This window comes from Hyla sarda, chromosome 4 (genome assembly GCF_029499605.1).
Source record: "Hyla sarda isolate aHylSar1 chromosome 4, aHylSar1.hap1, whole genome shotgun sequence".
NCBI classification, from domain to species: Eukaryota; Metazoa; Chordata; class Amphibia; order Anura; family Hylidae; genus Hyla; species Hyla sarda.
In genome coordinates, this window is record NC_079192.1 from 404,397,025 (window position 1) to 404,416,585 (window position 19,561).

General features: G+C 46.9%; 1 protein-coding gene across 1 annotated transcript; it reads right to left on the minus strand.

The window, feature by feature from the left end:
* Nucleotides 1-4,441: 4,441 nt before the first annotated feature.
* Nucleotides 4,442-19,487, minus strand: LOC130267515 (uncharacterized). Its single transcript, XM_056517456.1, has 5 exons — nucleotides 19,359-19,487; nucleotides 17,886-17,956; nucleotides 13,692-13,881; nucleotides 10,918-11,151; nucleotides 4,442-4,629 (listed from the first exon to the last, which is right to left on the minus strand). The coding sequence occupies exons 2-5, from the start codon at nucleotides 17,931-17,933 to the stop codon at nucleotides 4,472-4,474; spliced, it is 630 nt and encodes a 209-aa protein (XP_056373431.1). The 5' UTR covers nucleotides 17,934-17,956; nucleotides 19,359-19,487; the 3' UTR covers nucleotides 4,442-4,471.
* Between the last annotated feature and the right edge of the window lie 74 nt (nucleotides 19,488-19,561).

The window sequence follows — 19,561 nt, forward strand, 5'->3', positions numbered from 1 at the left end:
GGAAGGGATGATGGAGGAGGAGGGGGTACCAGCTATCTGTACCCCAGTGACATCCCTTCCAACTGGTGCGGGAGGTTTTATCCAACCAACCCCCGCACCTAGTCACACCCAGACGTCAGCGAGGGGACAGCAGAGCCAGGTCAGGGGCTCCATATCTGCTGTTCCCCACAGTCCACCACAGTTTGGCCCTGGGTCTGACATATCTGGGGCGAAGAGGAGGGTGACCAAGAATGGGTGAGGTACTGGAAGCCAGACCTCTGCCTCCACTACACCCTCCTCTAGGTCCTCCTCTAGGTCCTCCACTGCCATCCGGCGCCAGCCGTTGGTTACCGACGCGTTTGAACGCACAACGCCCTACCCCCCCCCCCCCCCCGGGGGACCGGCACGTGCGTTCACTCAATGGGCTCCTGGCAAGGGTTATCGCCCAACATCTGCTGCCCTTCAATCTTGTGTACAGCAATCCATTTCGGCAAATGTTGGAGCAGGCCCAACTCAGATGGTGTGTCCCCAGCCGCCATTTCTTCGCCAGGACCGGCGTCCCTGCCCTACTCCATCATGTTGTTCAGAATGTATCCCTGTCACTGAATCATGCTGTCAGCGACAGGGTGCATCTGACAATGGATGGTTGGACCAGCCGACATGGGCAGGGACGATATCTTAGTTTTACTGCACATTGGGTTTCCCTCCGAGGCGCCGGGGAGGAATCGTCGGCATCTGAGTTTGTGGTGCCACGCCAGGGTGTCCAGGGGAGAACTGCTGCTCTCCAGCAAGCCACTGTCTCCACAGCTGCTGAGCCCCCCCAGTAACCGTCCCCGTAGCTACGCAAGTGCGGGGCACGTGCGCTGCCAGGCCGTGCTCCAGCTTGTGAGTCTAGGGGAACGGAGACACCCTGGACATGATGTTCTGGCCGCACTAGAGGTTCAGCAGCAGCTACGGGCGGTGAGGGAATACCTGCTTGAAGAAGGCACTCAAGGGCCATCACACCAACTCACCTATATCACTAATACGGAGTGGGGGCAGATACAGCAGGTCTGCCAAGTGTTGGCCCCATTCGAGCAGGCGACGAAGATGGTCAGCGGGGAGCATGTCGGCCTCAATGACGTGCTCCCCATAGTGTTATTGCTGGACAGGGCACTAGATCGTCTTCTCGAGGCAGGGGAGAGTGCCTTGGTGGAGCAGGAGGAGGCAACACTGCTCCACCAAGACCAGGACGAGGAGGAAGAGTCTGATGATGTCCAGGAGTCTGGGCCTGGTGGGAAGGGAGAGCCGGTGATGGGGGCACCGTTAGTCCGGGGGTGGGGCAGCTCCCAACGGGAGCAGCAGCGACAGCAGCAGGAGGCCCAAGAGGTGATGGGCAGTCATGAAGAGTCACAGCGGGCTGTCCTCTTCCCCATGGCTGCCCACATGCTGCGATGCCTCAGGAGGGACCCCTGGATCATTGCCATTAAGGAGAGGGAGGATTATTGGTTGGCCACCCTTTTAGACCCCCGCTGCAAGGAGAGACTGGAGCAGTTCATGCCAGCCAGCCGGAGGCAGGACCGGATGCATGAACTGCAGTCCTGTCTCATAAGCTGGTTGGAGCGGGCAACTCCCCGGCCTCCAGTTCTTCCCGCCCATCTCACCCAGCAGGTGGCTGGACCCAGCAGCACCAACAGAGCAGGTGACCTTCTGGGTGAGATGAGACTGTTCTACCAACCTGTGCAACCCAGTAGCAGCAGCAGTAGCAGTCACCACCAGTGGCTGGCCCGCATGGTGGTAGACTACATGGGGTCCGTGGGGCTTCCGACAGCATGAGCACCAACGACCCCATGGAGTAATGGGTTGCCAGGCTGGACTCCTGCCGCGAGCTCGCTCAGTATGCGCTGGAGTTACTGTCTGAGCGGACATTCAGCGCGGCAGGTGGGGTGGTCACAGACAAATGGACCCGTCTGGCCACAGACTCACATTCATTAAGAGTCCTGGATCGGCGGCGACTTCTTGGCCCCCGCCGTCAGTTCGGGGCACTGAAGGGTCCTTTGTCAATCCCTCTCCTTAGCTCTCCCTCCAATGATACCATTGTTTTTAACTATTTATTTTATTTATCTATTTATTTATGTGTGTGTGTGTGTGTATATAGAGCCTCAATTTTTTTGACCAATGTGTGCTGCTGCAATCCTCTTTTTTTGTATAATCTGATGCCATGGCAGTGTGCACCCGTGTATTAGGCTGTTGTGCTGGCTATCTTTCTTTTTTCTTGTATGTGCAATTCAGAGGGAAATGGCACCCTCTTTAGCTGTGCACCCCTCCCCATTTCTCACAGGTGGAGTTTTAAATGGATCCAGCATGTCACCCAGTCAGAGGCTATATGCCCAGCAGAGGTGAGTGGATAGTTGAGTGTTAGGCTCAGAATTTGTGCTAGGTTCCCATCCTAAATGAGGCCACCTCCCCGTGGTTAATGGGGGACACGTTTTGATCAAAAAGTGCGCTAAGAGCCTCAATTTTTTTGACCAATGCGTGCTGCTGCAAATATATATATATATATATATATATATATATATATATATATATATATATATATATATATATATATATATATATAGAAAAATTAAATGGACAGTGGCACACCAGGTGTCAGCAAAAAAAATGTGATTTATTCCAAAGACGTGTAGGCAACGTTTCAGCTGGCTCACCCAGCCATTTTCAAGAAAATGGCTGGGTGAGCCAGCTGAAACGTTGCCTACACGTCTTTGGAATAAATCACATTTTTTTTGCTGACACCTGGTGTGCCACTGTCCATTTAATTTTTCTGTGTTTGGAGGGGTCCCCAACCTAGACCCGACACAGTAGGCACCCGAGCACCTTTTCTTACCCTGGAGTGCTGCTTTCCTGCTTATATATATATATATATATATATATATATATATATATATATATATATATATATATATACACACACACACACACACACACATTACAGCGCGTCCCCTGCGTCGTTGCTATGCGCTGCACGGCGCGGCGCATGACGTCAGTGCGCCGTGCATAGCAACGACGCAGGGGACGCACGCTGGAGGCCAGCAGCAGCGCGGACCCGACCCAGGTAATTATGCCACCGGGGATGGGGGGAGGCAACGGGGCAGCGGCGCCGGCAATGGGTGCCGCTGCCCCTTCTCTCCCCCTGGCCGATAGTCAAGGGGACAGAACGGGCAGCGGCGCCGATAGCTAGGGGGAGAGAAGGGCCGGCAGCAGGGCTCTAGACCCCAGGGAAGGCAGGGGTAGAGAAGCGGGCAGCGACTGCCTCTCTCCCCCTGCCTCTCCTGGGGGTGTATCGGCGTATAACACGCACATAGACTTTAGGCTAAAAATTTTAGCCTAAAAAGTGCGTGTTATACGCCAATAAATACGGTATATATATATATTTTTTATTTTTTGTATTTGTCTATGAATTTATTTATCTTTTGTAATCATGGATGAATTTCTTTATTATCAAATTTGTTGATGAATTTTTTTCTGTATTTAATCATTGATAAATGTATTTATTTATTTGCTTGTTGCTTAATTTACTTCGTAGTTTATTGATGAATTTATTTAAATATACCTATATATATATATATATATATATATATATATATATATATATATATAAATAATTTTATATATTTATGTATCTATCGATGAATTTATTTATTTTTTGTAATCATGGATGAATGTCTTTATTTTAAAAATTTTTGAATGATTAAAGGGGTACTCCGCCTCTGGCATCTTATCCCCTATCCAAAGGATAGGGGATAAGATGTTAGATCGCCGCGGTCCCGCTGCTGGGGACCCCGGGGATCGCCGCTGCGGCACCCCACCATCATTACTGCACAGAGCGAGTTCGCTCTGTGCGTAATGACGAGCGATACAGGGGCCGGAGCAGCGTGATGTCATGGCTCCGCCCCTCATGGCATCACGGCCCGTCCCCTTAATGCAAGTCTATGGCAGGGGGCGTGAAGACCGCCACGCCCCCTCCCATAGACTTGTATTGACGGGGCGGGCCGTGACGTCACGAGGGGCGGAGCCGTGACGTAACGATGCTCCGGCCCCTGTATTGCCCGTCATTATGTGCAGAGCGATCTCGCACTGCGCAGTAATGATAGCGGGGTGCTGCAGCAGCGATTTCCGGGGTCCCCAGCAGCGGGACCCCGGCAATCTGACATCTTATCCCCTATCCTTTGGATAGGGGATAAGATGTCTAGGGGCGGAGTACCACTTTAATTTCTGTTTTTAATCATTAATGAATTTATTTATTAGTTTATTGATGAATTTATTTATATATATATATATCTGTATGATGTATATGATTTTATCTATTTATTTATGTATCTATCGATGAATTTACTTATATTTTTATCAATAAAAAAAAGAAAGCACACGTTTTAACTAAATAACAATTTATAACAAACATATACAATGTATATTAACAACAAAAAAACAAAAAACAAAAAAACATGCCCTAAGGCAACTCTGTTAACCTTTTTTGGAGGTCCATCAGTTTCTGGAGCCTTTTTTTTTGTTTCCTCTCAAATTCTTCCATCCTCTTCTTCATATACTGAATCTCAGCAGTGGTCTCCCGCTGCAGCTGACTTATCTCATTTGACAATTCTGACATAACTGTTAGGATTAAAAAAAGAAAGAAGATTAAGATGTAATTGTGTAGAATATTTGTAAAAGCACTGACAATACATAACAGTAAAATATACTGAACTAACACTAACTAACCAACTATATAATCTTCATAAATACCATTAACAAATGAATTGTTATTTATAGAGATGAGCGAATCGAACCGGACAAATCAGAATTTGTTTGGAATTTCCAGAGAAACATCTTTACTCCGGTGAATCAAATCACGTGAAGCCCACATCATTGCAGGCAGGCAGATAGACAGGGACAGTAGAGAGAGTACACTTTATGTTGTTACTGTACTGGCATATATTACGCTGAAGCTAATAGGGGCCAGTGAGTGTGAGCACTAAAAGACCTATTCACCTGCTCTTAACGCCTAATTCAGGTGTGAACATCATGTGGCGTATTTTCCTATCCTAAGTGTAATATACGCAGTAAAGACGGAGAAAAAAAAATGTGCGGCTCACAGCTACAGAGCTAATATGCTAGATTGTATGTTCACTTATACTCCTAGGTGCTATTATAAAGTTTAGATAAATAAAACAGAAATCCGAAAAAACTCCAGGACCTCACCAGAGATACTGGTGCATGATTGTGGTATGATAATAATATATATAACATATCTCAAAATATGAGGAACGGGTCGTGTATCAGTACCCTGAAACGCGTTTAGCTTGTGGACTAATATGCACTATTACTGCAAGAAATTTGACATCTTTTGAAAAGCTATTCGTCTGTTGCCCGGACAGAATAGCATCCCGTTCATGCACTTTCAATCAAACAGCTGGCCTTTGATGCCAACATCTCACCCCATGTGGACCTTCTCCTGGCGTCAGACACCACTCCGCTGGAGCTCCGGTCTTGCCGATCGAAGCAACAAGTGTCTATTCTCCGCTAACCAAAATGGAGTGTGGCAGTGGTGCAGTGTAGACGGTGTGTTATAATACATCGTACGGCCCATCGCAGAACGGTGCCAGACGTCCTCCCGCTGTCAGAGCTGTCAGTCCTATACAGGACGTCCACAACATATTTGTTGAGATTATCAATAAGTACTTCTATATACTAGGGCTGTAAGAAAAAATCGATTCGCGCGATTATCGCAATTTTTTGTTCCGCGATACTGAATCGATTTTAAAATTCTGAGAATCGATTTTTTTATAAATTATTATAATTAACATTTACTGTATTTCACTCACTGAGTCACAGTCCTATTTGTCTGTCTTATTTTTTTTTATAACACTTAAACTCCTGACCACTAGTTGGCAGTGTACCTGTTATCAGCTCTGTCCCACTCACAGGCTGCTACCGCGAGACTACAGACTCAGAACAAACAGAAAGGAGAACGTACGCACTCACAGGACAACTCTCGCGGGACCTTGTTCTTTCTCAGCTAGAATAAGTTTTCCCAAGCTGTTAATAGGGAATATCGCGATATATCGTGATATATCGCCAACATGACAGTATCACGATATATTGCGATATATCGAATCGCCACCCTGGTATCGCAATTCGAATCGAATCGCCAAATTATTGGCGATTCACACCCCTACTATATACCATTATTATTAACCTCCCCCCTTGATCCAGCATATATGTTTTATGCCTATAATATACATTAGAATTGCAGTAATAGTGTATATGTACAGTATTTAATTTGTTATTCTAAACAAATATTATTCAATATTTGAAACACGGTCTCCTCGTATTTTTATATATTTTATTATCATACCACAATCATGCACCAGTAACTCGGTTGATCTTTTTAATTGTGAAGGCCCTACGGTCTTGTCAATCTGCTGCCACCTCAAGCCTGAGTGCTTCTGCCACTATATGGTCTCCTACTGCTGCTGCCACGAGGCTGAGTGATTCTGCCACTATATGGTCTCCTGCTGCTGCTGCCACCATGCTGAGTGATTCTGCCACTATATGGTCTCCTTCTGCTGCTGCCACCATGCTGAGTGATTCTGCCACTATATGATCTCCTGCTGCTGCTGCCACCAGTCTGAGTGATTCTGCCACTATATGATCTCCTGCTGCTGCTGCCCTCATACTGAGTGATTCTGCCACTATATAGTCTTCTGCTGCTGCCACCATGATGAGTGATTCTGCCACTATATGGTCTCATCAGTCTGTTGCCACCTCAAGCCTGAGTGCTTCTGCCACTATATGGTCTCCTACTGCTGCTACCACGAGGCTGAGTGATTCTGCCACTATATGGTCTCCTGCTGCTGCTGCCACCATGCTGAGTGATTCTGCCACTATATGATCTCTTGCTGCTGCCACCAGGCTGAGTGATTCTGCTACTATATGATCTCCTGCTGCTGCCATCATGCTGAGTGATTCTGCCACCACATGGTCTTCTGCTGCTGCCACCATGCTGAGTGATTCTGCCACTATATGGTCTACTCATTATGCTGCCACCTTAAGCCTGAGTGATTCTGCCACTATATGGTCTCCTACTGCTCCTGCCACCATGCTGAGTGATTCTGCCAGTATATGGTCTCCTGCTGCTGCCACCATGCTGAGTGATTCTGCCACTATATGGTCTTCTGCTGCTACCACCATGCTGAGTGATTCTGCCACTATATGGTCTCCTGCTGCCTGCTAGTGACTAAGGAGGTCAAGCGCACCGCAGCTCCATTCCGCTAGCACTAAGGTGAGTGGTGGCAGCGGTGGGAAATGAGTGCACAGTCACTAGAGCCATAATGATAATGTATATTAAAAATATATATATTTAATCTGATTTGGGGCTGGGGGGGGGCCCGGAGCAGCAGCAGGAAAACTATATAGCGCGGTGCACTTTGGCTGGCAGCTGAGCTGGGGCCTGCTGCCTGGGAAAAAGATATGACTGAGGCATTCAGGCATAAACTATATGGGGGCAACAATTAGCAGCAAAAAGGAGCATACAACAACTATATAGTGGCAAGTTGTGCCCCGGCCCATATAGTTGTTGTAGGTCCCTCTTTGCTAATCGTTTTCCCACCATATAGTTGTAGTCTTCTCTGAGAGGGGCCCAGGCCTACCACAACTATGGGGGCAACTATTAACAGAGGGGCCTACCCAAACTATATGGAGCCCCCTATATAGTATGGGTAGGCCTCTCTGTTCATAGTTGCTGCTTCCATAAAGTTTGGGTAGACCCCTCTGTTAAAGGAGTAGTCTGTTGAAAAATAACTTATTCCCTATCCAAGGATAGGGGGTAAGTTATAGATCGCAGGGGGGTCCAAGCGCTGGGCCCCCCGCAATCTCCTGAAACAGGGCCCTGGCAGTTTGCCTTAAGCATACGTTTGTACCCAGCATGAAGACGCTGCTGGCACACCACCTCCATGTACCTCTATGGGGTACATGGAGGGGCGTGTCGGCCGGCGCTCCTTGCGGGGTACGGCATGCCCCCCTTCCTGCCGACTGCCGGGACCCCGTGCAGGAGATAGCGAGGGGCCCCAGTGCTCGGACCCCCCCGCGATCTATAACTTATCCCCTATCCAAGGATAAGTAATTTTTTTTTTACCAGACAACTCCTTTATTAGTTGGGAGTAAAACTACTAACAAAGGGACCTATCCCAACTATATAAAACACATAGTCTTAAACCCCTCTACATAGCTTTTATTGCATAACCCCTTAAAGGAGTAGTCGAGTGCTGAAAAACTTATCCCCTATCCTAAGGATAGGGGATAAGTTCCAGATCGCAGGGGGTCTAACCGCTGGGGCCACCCGCTATCTCCTGTACGGGGCCCCGGCAGCCCGAGGGAAGGCTCTGCCGTAGAGTTGTATTGAGGGGGTGTTTCACCCACCGCTTTGTGCGGTGGTCGACACACTCCCTTCCCTCGGGCTGCTGGGGCCCCGTACGTGAGATTGCGGGGGGCCCCAGCGCTCGGACCCCCCGCGATCTGAAACTTATCCCCTATCCTAAGGATAGGGGATACATTTTTCAGCCCTGGACTACTCTTTTAACCCCTTAGGGCCTATTTTCACCTTAAGGACTCAGCAAATTTTCGTTTTTGCATTTTACCTTTTTTGTCCTTCCCTTCTAAAATTCATAACGCTTTCAATTTTGCACCTACAGACACATATAAGGGCTTGTTTTTTGCGTCACCAATTGTACTTTGCAATGACATAACTTATTTTATAATATAACCTGCGGTGAAACAAAAACAAAATTATTTGTGGGGTGAAATAAAATGGAAAAATTGGGGTGATTTACATTTTTAATAGGGAAGGGGTTAATGAACTTTTACACTTTTTTTTTAAACATGCAATCTTCTGATTGCATACACTGATCAGTGATATGCCATTGCATAGCATTGATCAGTGTAACCGGCGCTCTGATACTCTAGCCTGTTATGCAGGCATGGAGCAGTAGATCGCCAATCTTACAACGTAGAGGCCGGTGAGGACCCTCCTGTTGTCTAATAAGCTGATCGGGACATCGCAATTTTGTCGCGATAGTCCCGATCAGCTCCACTGAGCTGCCGGGATTCTTTTACTTTCGTTTTAGACAACGCAATCAACATTGATGGCGGCATCTAAAGGGTTAATGCCGGGCATCGGCCCGATCGGCCGTGCCCGGCATTAGTCCTGGGTCCTGGCTGCCCACCGGGTTTAACCTGTTCTCCGCTGCTGAGAACGGTTTAAACCCGTTATATTGGACCAGGGCGTACAGGTACGCCCTGAGTCCTTAAGGATCGGGGATGCAGGGTGTATGCATACGCCCTGATTCCCCAAGTGGTTAAGAAACATGATATAAACATAAGCACCTGCAAGGAGCTGAATGCGCTTCATACCTGGTGGGTCCAGGCTGCAATGAGCAGATGGGACCCAAGGCTAATGGCAACATCACCTATTGGGCCGATGTTTGGTATTAACCCTTTAGACACCTAAATGGGAGATTTAGCTCCAGCTGGCTGATTAGACAGAGCAAGGGCCCTTAACTGCCTCCTTGCCCTCTGATCGGGGCTCCTTTAGTGCAGAAAGCCATGGCAGGCTCCACTAATGGAGTGCCAATAACACTGATTTCTATAGGATACATGTAGTAGTTTCCAATAGGAATAAAATTATTGTAAAAAAAAAAAAAAATTGCGAATAAGCCCCTTCCAAATAAAATTGGATCACCCCCCCCCCTTTTCCAAATAAAATTATGTAAACAAAAACATATGTGGTATCACCGTGTGCGTAAATGTCCGAACTATTAATATATTAGGTTGCTTAAACCGCAAAGTCCAAAACTGCACATTTTTGGTCACTCCATATACAAAAAAAAAATAATAATAATAATAATAAAAAACTATCAAAAAGTCCCATCAAAATAAAAATGGTACAGATAGAAACTAGATCACGGCGCAAAAAATTAGCCCTCATATAGCCCCGTAAACAGAAAAATTTGAAATTTATAAGTCTGTCTCACCTTTTACTGTCCTTGTAGTACTAAAAAGTATTAAAAAAAAATTGTGGGTGGGTCATAGGGGAGGTATACGGGCGAAGTCAGGGGCCTGTGGGCGGAGTCGGGTGGGCCACAGAGGGGGGGGGGGCAGGACTTTAGCTGTGTAAGGGGCCCCAAAATTCCTGATGGCAGCCCTGCTCCAGGCTGAGTCATTCAGCCACTATATGGTCTACTCATGCTGCGTCATTCAGCCACTATATGGTCTACTCATGCTGCTGTCAACTCCAGGCTGAGTCATTCAGCCACTATATGGTCTACTCATGCTGCGTCATTCAGCCACTATATGGTCTACTCATGCTGCTGTCAACTCCAGGCTGAGTCATTCAGCCACTATATGGTCTACTCATGCTGCTGTCAACTCCAGGCTGAGTCATTCAGCCACTATATGGTCTACTCATGCTGCTGTCAACTCCAGGCTGAGTCATTCAGCCACTATATGGTCTACTCATGCTGCTGTCAACTCCAGGCTGAGTCATTCAGCCACTATATGGTCTACTCATGCTGCTGCCACCTCAAGCCTGATTAGGATCAAACTGAATTTTTTCTGAATATTTGGCAAATCGGCTGAAATTTTTCAAAACTTTGTTCATCTCTAGACTTATTTACTCGGTTAGTGTTAGTTCAGTATACTTTAATGTTATTTAGTTGGCTAGTTTGTGATAGCTATGTAGAGTATAATGTGATTTATTTCTGTAATTAATGTAGATGAATGAATTAGTGTCTAGTGTTATTGTATTATATTACTGTATTGTGTGGTTTTTCCCTTCATTGTTGTCCATTTTTTCTGTACATCTTTAGTATATAAAACGTTATAATGCTGTGTTCACATATTTACCCTCCTGGCGGGGGCAGTGGGGAACTTCCTTTTCAGGAGCTGGGGGGAGGGAACACGGCTCCTCTTCCGCCTCAACCTTTATGTTATCCCACATTTCAGTTGGTGAAGCTGTTTGTGGTGACTGATGTGATGGGCCTGCCACCTCACCATCATTTTCTTCATCCTCCTCCTCTTCCTTCAACTTCACTTCCTCCTCTGCCTCCCTCCTTCTCCTTACAGAGGGGAGTGGAGCTCCTGTAATCAGACAATGTTGAGAATGTAGACAAACAACTTACAACTCATAATAACCAATGCAAATTAGGCCCTTAATGACCGGGCCATTTTCCACCTTTTTAGAAAATTGGACATGGGTCACTTTATACGGTAGTAAATTTAAAACACTTTTACTTATCATAACCATTGTGAGATTGTTTGCTTGTCAAATATTGCATTTCAGGACAGTGGGAAAATTCAGGCACAACATTTCTTTGTTAAAATAGCCTTTTTTTTCACCTTTCATCACAAAATGTGTACTAAGTAATCATTTGTAAACTTATTTTCATAACTGTATATATACGTTATGTGGTGTCCCAGTACATAACCTAGTTCTGTACCATCCTTAAAGCGCAACTGTCACAAACTTTTACTGCAATAACCTGCACACAGCATGTGTACTTTCTACCTAATAGTTCCCGCTTTTATTACCCTAAAAAAGGCTTTTTATGAAAGCTACGGACAGTCGGGTAGGCATGGCGCGAGGTCCGCGATGCCCTACCGCCAGCCACGCGCACCGACTGTAATTCAGCGCTGGGACTCTGTGTGATTGACACACAGGTCCCAGCGCATGCACAGTTAATTTCTTCTAACATGCACGCCGCTGCGTATAATGCTTGTAAGCGCTCACTGCGCAGGCGCCCTGAGTAGAAAGACGGCAACGGGAGCGAGCTCTCACTGGGGGAGCGAGCGGGAGCAAGCATTGTACGCAGCGGCACGCACACTAGAAGAAATGAACGGCGCATGCGCTGGGACCTGTATGTCAATCACACAGAGTCCCAGCGCTGAATTACAGTTGGTGGGCGTGGCTGGCAGAGGGACCTCGCGCCACGCCAACCCGACTGTCCGTGGCTTTCATAAAAAGCCTTTTTTAGGGTAATAAAAGCCGGGAACTATTAGGTAGAAAGGTTGTTATACAAACCACCTGCACACAGTACACATGATGTGTGCAGGTTATTGCAGTAAAAGTTCATGACAGTTGCGCTTTAAATTCCCTCAGGAAGAGTCCCTTAGGTCCACAGGGCTCTCCTGCAGGGTTCCCCCCATGTTAGGTTATGTGGATGCAATGTACAGTGGTCCCTCAACATACGATGGTAATCCGTTCCAAATGAACCATCGTTTGTTGAAACCATCGTATGTTGAGGGATCCGTGCAATGTAAAGTATAGGACTGTGGTCTACAACCTGCGGACCTCCAGATGTTGCAAAACTACAACACCCAGCATGCCCGGACAGCCAACGGCTGTCCGGGCATGCTGGGAGTTGTAGTTTTTCAACATCTGGAGGTCCACAGGTTGAAGACCACTGGCATTGGAAGTTGTTCTCACGTGTCCCCGCCGCTCCGGACCGTCACCGTTCGTCACCTCTGCCCTGGATGTTGCCGTCCATCGCTGTCGCCGCGTTCCTGACGCTCCGGCAAGGCCTCTACTTCCCCGTCATCCTCGCTCTCCGTCGCCGCCATCACGTTGCTACGCGCGCCGCTCCTATTGGATGACGGGACGGCGTGCGCAGCAACGTGATGACGACGATGGAGAGCGCCGGCAGTGGAGGGGATCCCGAAGAGGACGCGCCGGAGCCCCGAGGACAGGTAAGTGATCATCAGCGGACCACACGGGCCACCGTAAACGGCTATCCGGCAGCAGCTGAAGCAGTCTGCGCTGCCGGATAGCGGTTTATGCGATGGCCCCGACATAAAAAAGCATTGTATGTTGATGCTGGCTTCAACATGCGATGGCCTCTGAGAGGCCATCGTATGGGGAAATGATCGTATGTCGGGGCCATCGTAGGTCGAGGGCTCACTGTATATTCATTATGTGCATTTATTGTTTGTATGCAAGTTGTACAAATGTGTATAAAGTGTTGGTCATGTGACCTGCAGTCATGTGACATACCCAGAGTTCCATGGGCACAGGTACCCCAGGCAACTAGCAAACAATGGGCTTTAGTCCAGCCCCCTAGTATATAAGGGGCTGTAGTCTCTCAGTTAGCTCTCTTGAGACCTGCACCTAAAGAAAGCACAATGTCCTGTATACTGCAAATTCATCTAATCTAGGCCAAAGCATAAAGACCAGCAGCCGCTTCTAAACCGTGAGTTACAAATATCTCTACAAATCAAGTGACTACTACTCAGCTAAAGAATATATTAGTAGCACAGTGGCCTGCTGCATTTTATCAATAACTACAAGTCCCAGCAAGCCTGCGAGGTATCCTGTGTCCCGGTTGCCTCTGAGGAAACTGCGTTATTGTAAAGACTGTTTCATGCATATTGCAAGTAAAAGTTCCAGTTACTTCAAAACCCTTGCTGTGGACATTCCTTCATTGCATGCCGTTTTTGGGCTGGTTGCCGGCGGTCCCTATACCGAAAAAAAAACCACATCCTGGCGTCACGAACACTAAGGGGTAAACAACATCTTGCCCCCGGGGTTAATACCACCAGACCCTGCTACATCCACTGCAACACCCCGTGGTCACCACAATTACATTTGTTTCTCTCGCCAACACTCTGTAATGTAAGCATTGTACCTGGGCACCTCCAGTCCCTGATCTTAGAGATCCGATCCATATTTCGTCTTTTCAGATCGGACCATTTTTTCACAATGGCCAGCTCCGTGTGCCTCCTCCCACTGGCCGCCAGCTCCCCCTGTATCCCGAGGACTATCCTCTTCTTGTCCGCCAGGGACCGGGTCTGGTCGTATTCTCTTTGGATGAAGCGCTGCAGGATGAAGATGCAAGTATATTAATTATCACTCTCTAAAAGTATTTGTTCATCACAGCACTATGTCTGTGGCATGTATGTATGGACAGCATAGGAATATATCTCACATTCACATTGCACATCCATTTTCCTGCCTCACACTATATACCCCACACACGCACACACACAGACACAGACAGTCTATGGATCCGGGGTACTCAATTGTTTTTAGTGAGGGTCCGCATATTCAGATCTGCCATCCGGTAAAGGTCCAAGGTGAGCGTTAAGGCCTGGTTCAAACCTAGCGACCTCAGTGCCATGAAGGAAAGAGCAAGTGGACCTGAATACTGCCACACACTGTACCCCTGAATAGAGATGAGCGAATTTACAGTAAATTCGATTCGTCACAAACTTCTCGGCTCGGCAGTTGATGACTTATCCTGCATAAATTAGTTCAGCTTTCAGGTGCTCCGGTGGGCTGGAAAAGGTGGATACAGTCCTAGGAAAGAGTCTCCTAGGACTGTATCCACCTTTTCCAGCCCACCGGAGCTCCTGAAAGCTGAACTCATTCATGCAGGAAAAGTCATCAACTGCCGAGCCGAGAAGTTCGTGATGAATCAAATTTACTGTAAATTCGCTCATCTCTACCCCTGAATATAATACTACCACACACTGTACCCTCTGAATACTACCACACACTGTACCCTCTGAATATAATACTATCACACACTGTACCCTCTGAATATAATACTACCACACACTGTACCCTCTGACTACAACACTACCACACACTGTACCCTCTGAATATAATACTACCACACACTGTACCCTCTGAATATAATACTATCACACACTGTACCCTCTGAATATAATACTACCACACACTGTACCCTCTGACTACAACACTACCACACACTGTACCCTCTGAATATAACACTACCACACACTGCACCCTCTGACTACAACACTACCACACACTGTACCCTCTGAATATAACACTACCACACACTGTACCCTCTGAATATAATACTACCACACACTGTACCCTCTGAATATAATACTATCACACACTGTACCCTCTGAATATAAGACTACCACACACTGTACCCTCTGACTATAACACTACCACACACTGTACCCTCTGAATATAATACTACCACACACTGTACCCTCTGAATATAATACTATCACACACTGTACCCTCTGAATATAATACTACCACACACTGTACCCTCTGAATATAATACTATCACACACTGTACCCTCTGAATATAATACTACCACACACTGGGTCCCTAAATATAATACTGTCAAACACTACACACCCTGAATATAATACTGCCGCACACTGGCCCCCTGGTATATTACTGCCACACACTATTCCCCTCCATTATTACTGCCACACACTATTCCCCTGTAATATTACTGCCACACGCTATTCCCCCAAATACATCTTTGACAAACGCTGTGCCCTGTACTGACTAATTGTACCTCTGTGCCCCAAAGAATTCTTGATGCCCCTGTGCACCCAGAATTAATAATGTCACTTTGCCCCCAGAATTAATGATGCTGCTGTGTCCCCAGAATCAATGATGCCGCTGTGCCCCCAGAAATGACCAATGACGCTGTGCCCCCAGAAATGACCAATGACGCTGTGCCCCCAGAATTAACTATGCTGCTGTGCCCCCAGAATTAATGATGCCACTTTGCCCCCTGAATTAATGATGCCACTGTGCCCCAGAATTAACTATGCCGCTGTGCACCCAGAATTAATATTGCAGCTATGCACCCAGAATTAATATTGCAGCTGTGCACCCAGAATTAATATTGCAGCTGTGAACCCAGAATTAATATTGCCGCTGTGCCCCCTGAATTAATGATGCTGCAGTGCCCCCAGAATTAACTATGCCGCTGTGTCCCCAGAATTAATATTGCCGCTGTGCACCCTGAATTAATATTGCCGCTGTGCCCCCAGAATTAACTATGCCACTGTGTCCCCAGAATTAATATTGCCGCTATGCTCCCAGAATTAACTATGCCGCTGTGTGCCCAGAATTAATATTGCCGCTGTGCCCCCAAGATTAATATTGCCACTGTGCACCCAGAATTATTGATGCCACCAGAATTAATGATGCCACTTTGCCCCCAGAATCAATGATGCCGCTGTGCCCCCAAAATTAATGATGCCACTTTGCCCCCAGAATTAATTATGCAGCTGTGTCCCCAGAATTAATATTGCCGCTATGCCTCCAGAATTAACTATGTCGCTGTGCCCCCTGAATTAATGATGCCGCTGTGCCCCCAGAATTAATATTGCTACTGTGCCCCCTGAATTAAAGATGCCGCTGTGTCCCCATAATTAACTATGCCGCTGTGTCCCCAGAATTAATATTGCCACTGGGGCCCCAGAATTAATATTGCCTCTGTGCCCCCTGAATTAATATTGCCGTTGTGCCCCCAGAATTAATATTGCCGTTGTGCCCCCAAGGTTAATATTGCTGCTGTGCCCCCTGAATTAATGATGCCGCTGTGCCCCCAGAATTAACATTGTCGCTGTGCCCCCAGAATTAACTATGCCACTCTGCCCCCAGAATTAATGATACCGCTGTGCCCACAGAATTAATGATGCCTCTGTGCCCCCTGAATTAATGATGCCGCAATGCCTCCAGAATTAACTATGCCGCTGTGTCCCCAGAAATAACTATGCCGCTGTTCCCCCTGAATTAATGATGCTGCTGTGCCCCCAGAATTAATATTGCCGCTATGCCCCCAGAATTAATATTACCACTGTGCCCCCAGAATTAACTATGCAGTTGTGCCCCCTGAATTAATGATGCCGCTGTGCCCCCAGAATTAATATTGCCGCTGTGCCCTCAGAATTAACTATGCTGCTGTGCCCCCAGAATTAACTATGCCGCTGTGCCACCAGAATTAATATTGCTGCTATGCCCCCAGAATTAACTATGCAGTTGTGCCCCCTGAATTAATGATGCCGCTGTGCCCCCAGAATTAATATTGCCGCTGTGCCCCCAGAATTAACTATGCCGCTGTGCCGCCTGAATTAATGATGCTTCTGTGCCCCCTAAATTAATGATGCCGCTGTGCCCCCAGAATTAACATTGCCGCTGTGCCCCCAGAATTAACTATGCCGCTGTGCCCCCAGAATTAACTATGCCGCTGTGCCCCCTGAATTAATGATGCCTCTGTGCCCCCAGAATTAACTATGCCGCTGTGCCCCCAGAATTAAGTATGCCGCTGTTCCCCCAGAATTAATGATGCCGCTGTGTTCCCAGAATTAATATTGCCGCTATGTGCCCAGAATTAACTATGCCGCTGTGCCCCCTGAATTAATTATGCTGCTGTGCCCCCACAATTAACTATGCTGCTGTGCCCCCAGAATTAATATTGCCGCTATGCCCCCAGAATTAATGATGCCACTGTGCCCCCAGAATTAATATTGCCACTGTGCCCCCAGAATTAACTATGCCGCTGTGCTGCCTGAATTAATGATGCAGGTATGCCCCCAGAATTAATGATACCGCTGTGCCCACAGAATTAATGATGCTGCTGCGCCCCCTGAATTAATGATGCCGCTGTGCCCCCTGAATTAACTATGCCGCTTTGCCCCCTGAATTAATGATGCCGCTGTGCCCCCAGAATTAATGATGCCGCTGTGCCCCCAGAACTATGCCGCTGTGCCCCCAGAATTAATGATGCCGCTGTGCCCACAGAACTAATGATGCTGCTGTGCCCACAGAATTAATGATGCTGCTGTGCCCCCTGAATTAATGATGCCGCTGTGTCCCCAGAACTATGCCGCTGTGCCCCCAGAATTAATATTGCCGCTGTAAATCTAATATTTCCCCTTCAAAGACTTATTACTGATTGGTATTATCTATTACAACTGAAGTTGTATCTATTGCGAAATAATTTTCGCATGGCAATTTTCGCATGCGCGAATATATTTTAACACTTGACCTAACATGCATGTGAAGTGTAATGAATAAAGCGAAAATACTTACACTGATGAGGGTTCTTTCCTCCTTCCTGGTGAAATTGCTCCCAACCATGTCGAGCTCCAGTGGTCACTTTCCTGTTGCAATGATGAAAAGTTAGCATTAAACTGTGCTGCCGAAGATCACGCGATATTGCACATGCAAATTTTATCCCGCATTGAAAAAAGGCTGCGAATATTGCCAATATGCAAATTTTTTCCTATATATGACAAATATTTGAATATGGCCTATGCCGCTCAACACTACTATTGACCTCAGTGGAAGCTGTATTAGGTTTGAGCTCCACAGTGACTCTGGCAGAGGAAAACCTGTGCAGAGGAAAAGTTGCCCTGTTGCCCATAGCAACCAATCAGATCGCTTCTTTCATTTTGCAGAGACCTTGTTAAAAATGAAAGAAGCGATCTGATTGGTTGCTATGGGCAACAGGGCAACTTTTCCTCTGGACAGGTTTTGATAAATCTCCCCCAATGTGTTGCCCAACCTCCCTACATGGTGCCACATTGGACCTAGTGTAAGAGAAAAGCCTGGCTGTAAAACCTGGTGAAATGTAAAAAACTGTGACCTGTAGCCAAATGTGACCTGCGCTCCTTAGCTCAGCTCTCTCAGCCCTTGTCAGAGCTGATGGCTGTTAGGGGTTAGGGTTAGGGATAAGGGTTAGGATAAGGGTTAGGTTTAAGGGTTAGGATAAGGGGTAAGGGTTAGGATTAGGTGTAAGGGTTAGGAATAGGGTTAAGATTAGGTTTAAGGGTTAGGATAAGGGGTAAGGGTTAGGAATAGGGTTAAGGGTTAGGGTAAGAGTTAGGATTAGGGATAAGGGTTAGGATAAGGATTAGGGGTTAGGATTAGAAGTTAGGGAGTGAGAGGGAGCCGACTGTAAAACAAAGTCACATTCCACTACAGGGACACAGTTTTCTTCATTACACTGGCAAAATATGTGGCAATTAGTTTTGTAGCACTAATAAACCACAAAGTGAAAACACTGCCTCTAAACACAATGAAAACTCGGCTTAAAGGGGTACTCTGGTGGGGGTAAAAAAAAAGTTTCAAATAAACTGGAGCCAGAAAGTTAAAAATATTTTTAAATTACTTCTATTTAAAAATCTTAATACTTCCAGTACTTATCAGCCGCTGTATGCTACAGAGGAAGTTGTGTAGTTCTTTCCAGTCTCACAGTGCTCTCTGCTGCCACCTCTGTCCATGTCAGGACCTATCCAGAGCAGGAGAGGTTTGCTATGGAGATTTGCTTCTACCATGGACAGTTCCTGACAGGGACAGAGGTGGCAGCAGAGAGCACTGTGAGACTGGAAAGAACCACACAGCTTCCTCTGTAGAATACAGCAGTTGATACGTACTGGAAGTATTATGATTTTTAAACAGAAGTAATGACAGGAAGTAAGGAATGACACAGGCTCAGTTTTTCATTAATAGCTGGAACTTGTAGTCCCACAAAGCAACTAACAAACTAACTAAAGGCATCACCGTGACCAAACCCCGCTTGAAAACGTGCTCTAGTCTGGCCATGCGTCGCTCTCTCCCGTCTTTCTCAATGGGACGTGACGTCACGCATTCCGTCCTAAAACAAAGCCACGCAATACCTAACGCATGCGCAGTAGGAGTCCCTTTTTCATGAATGTGCCGGGGTAGCCCCGCCCCCTTTTTTCCCTCTTTTCCCTCTCGCGGCC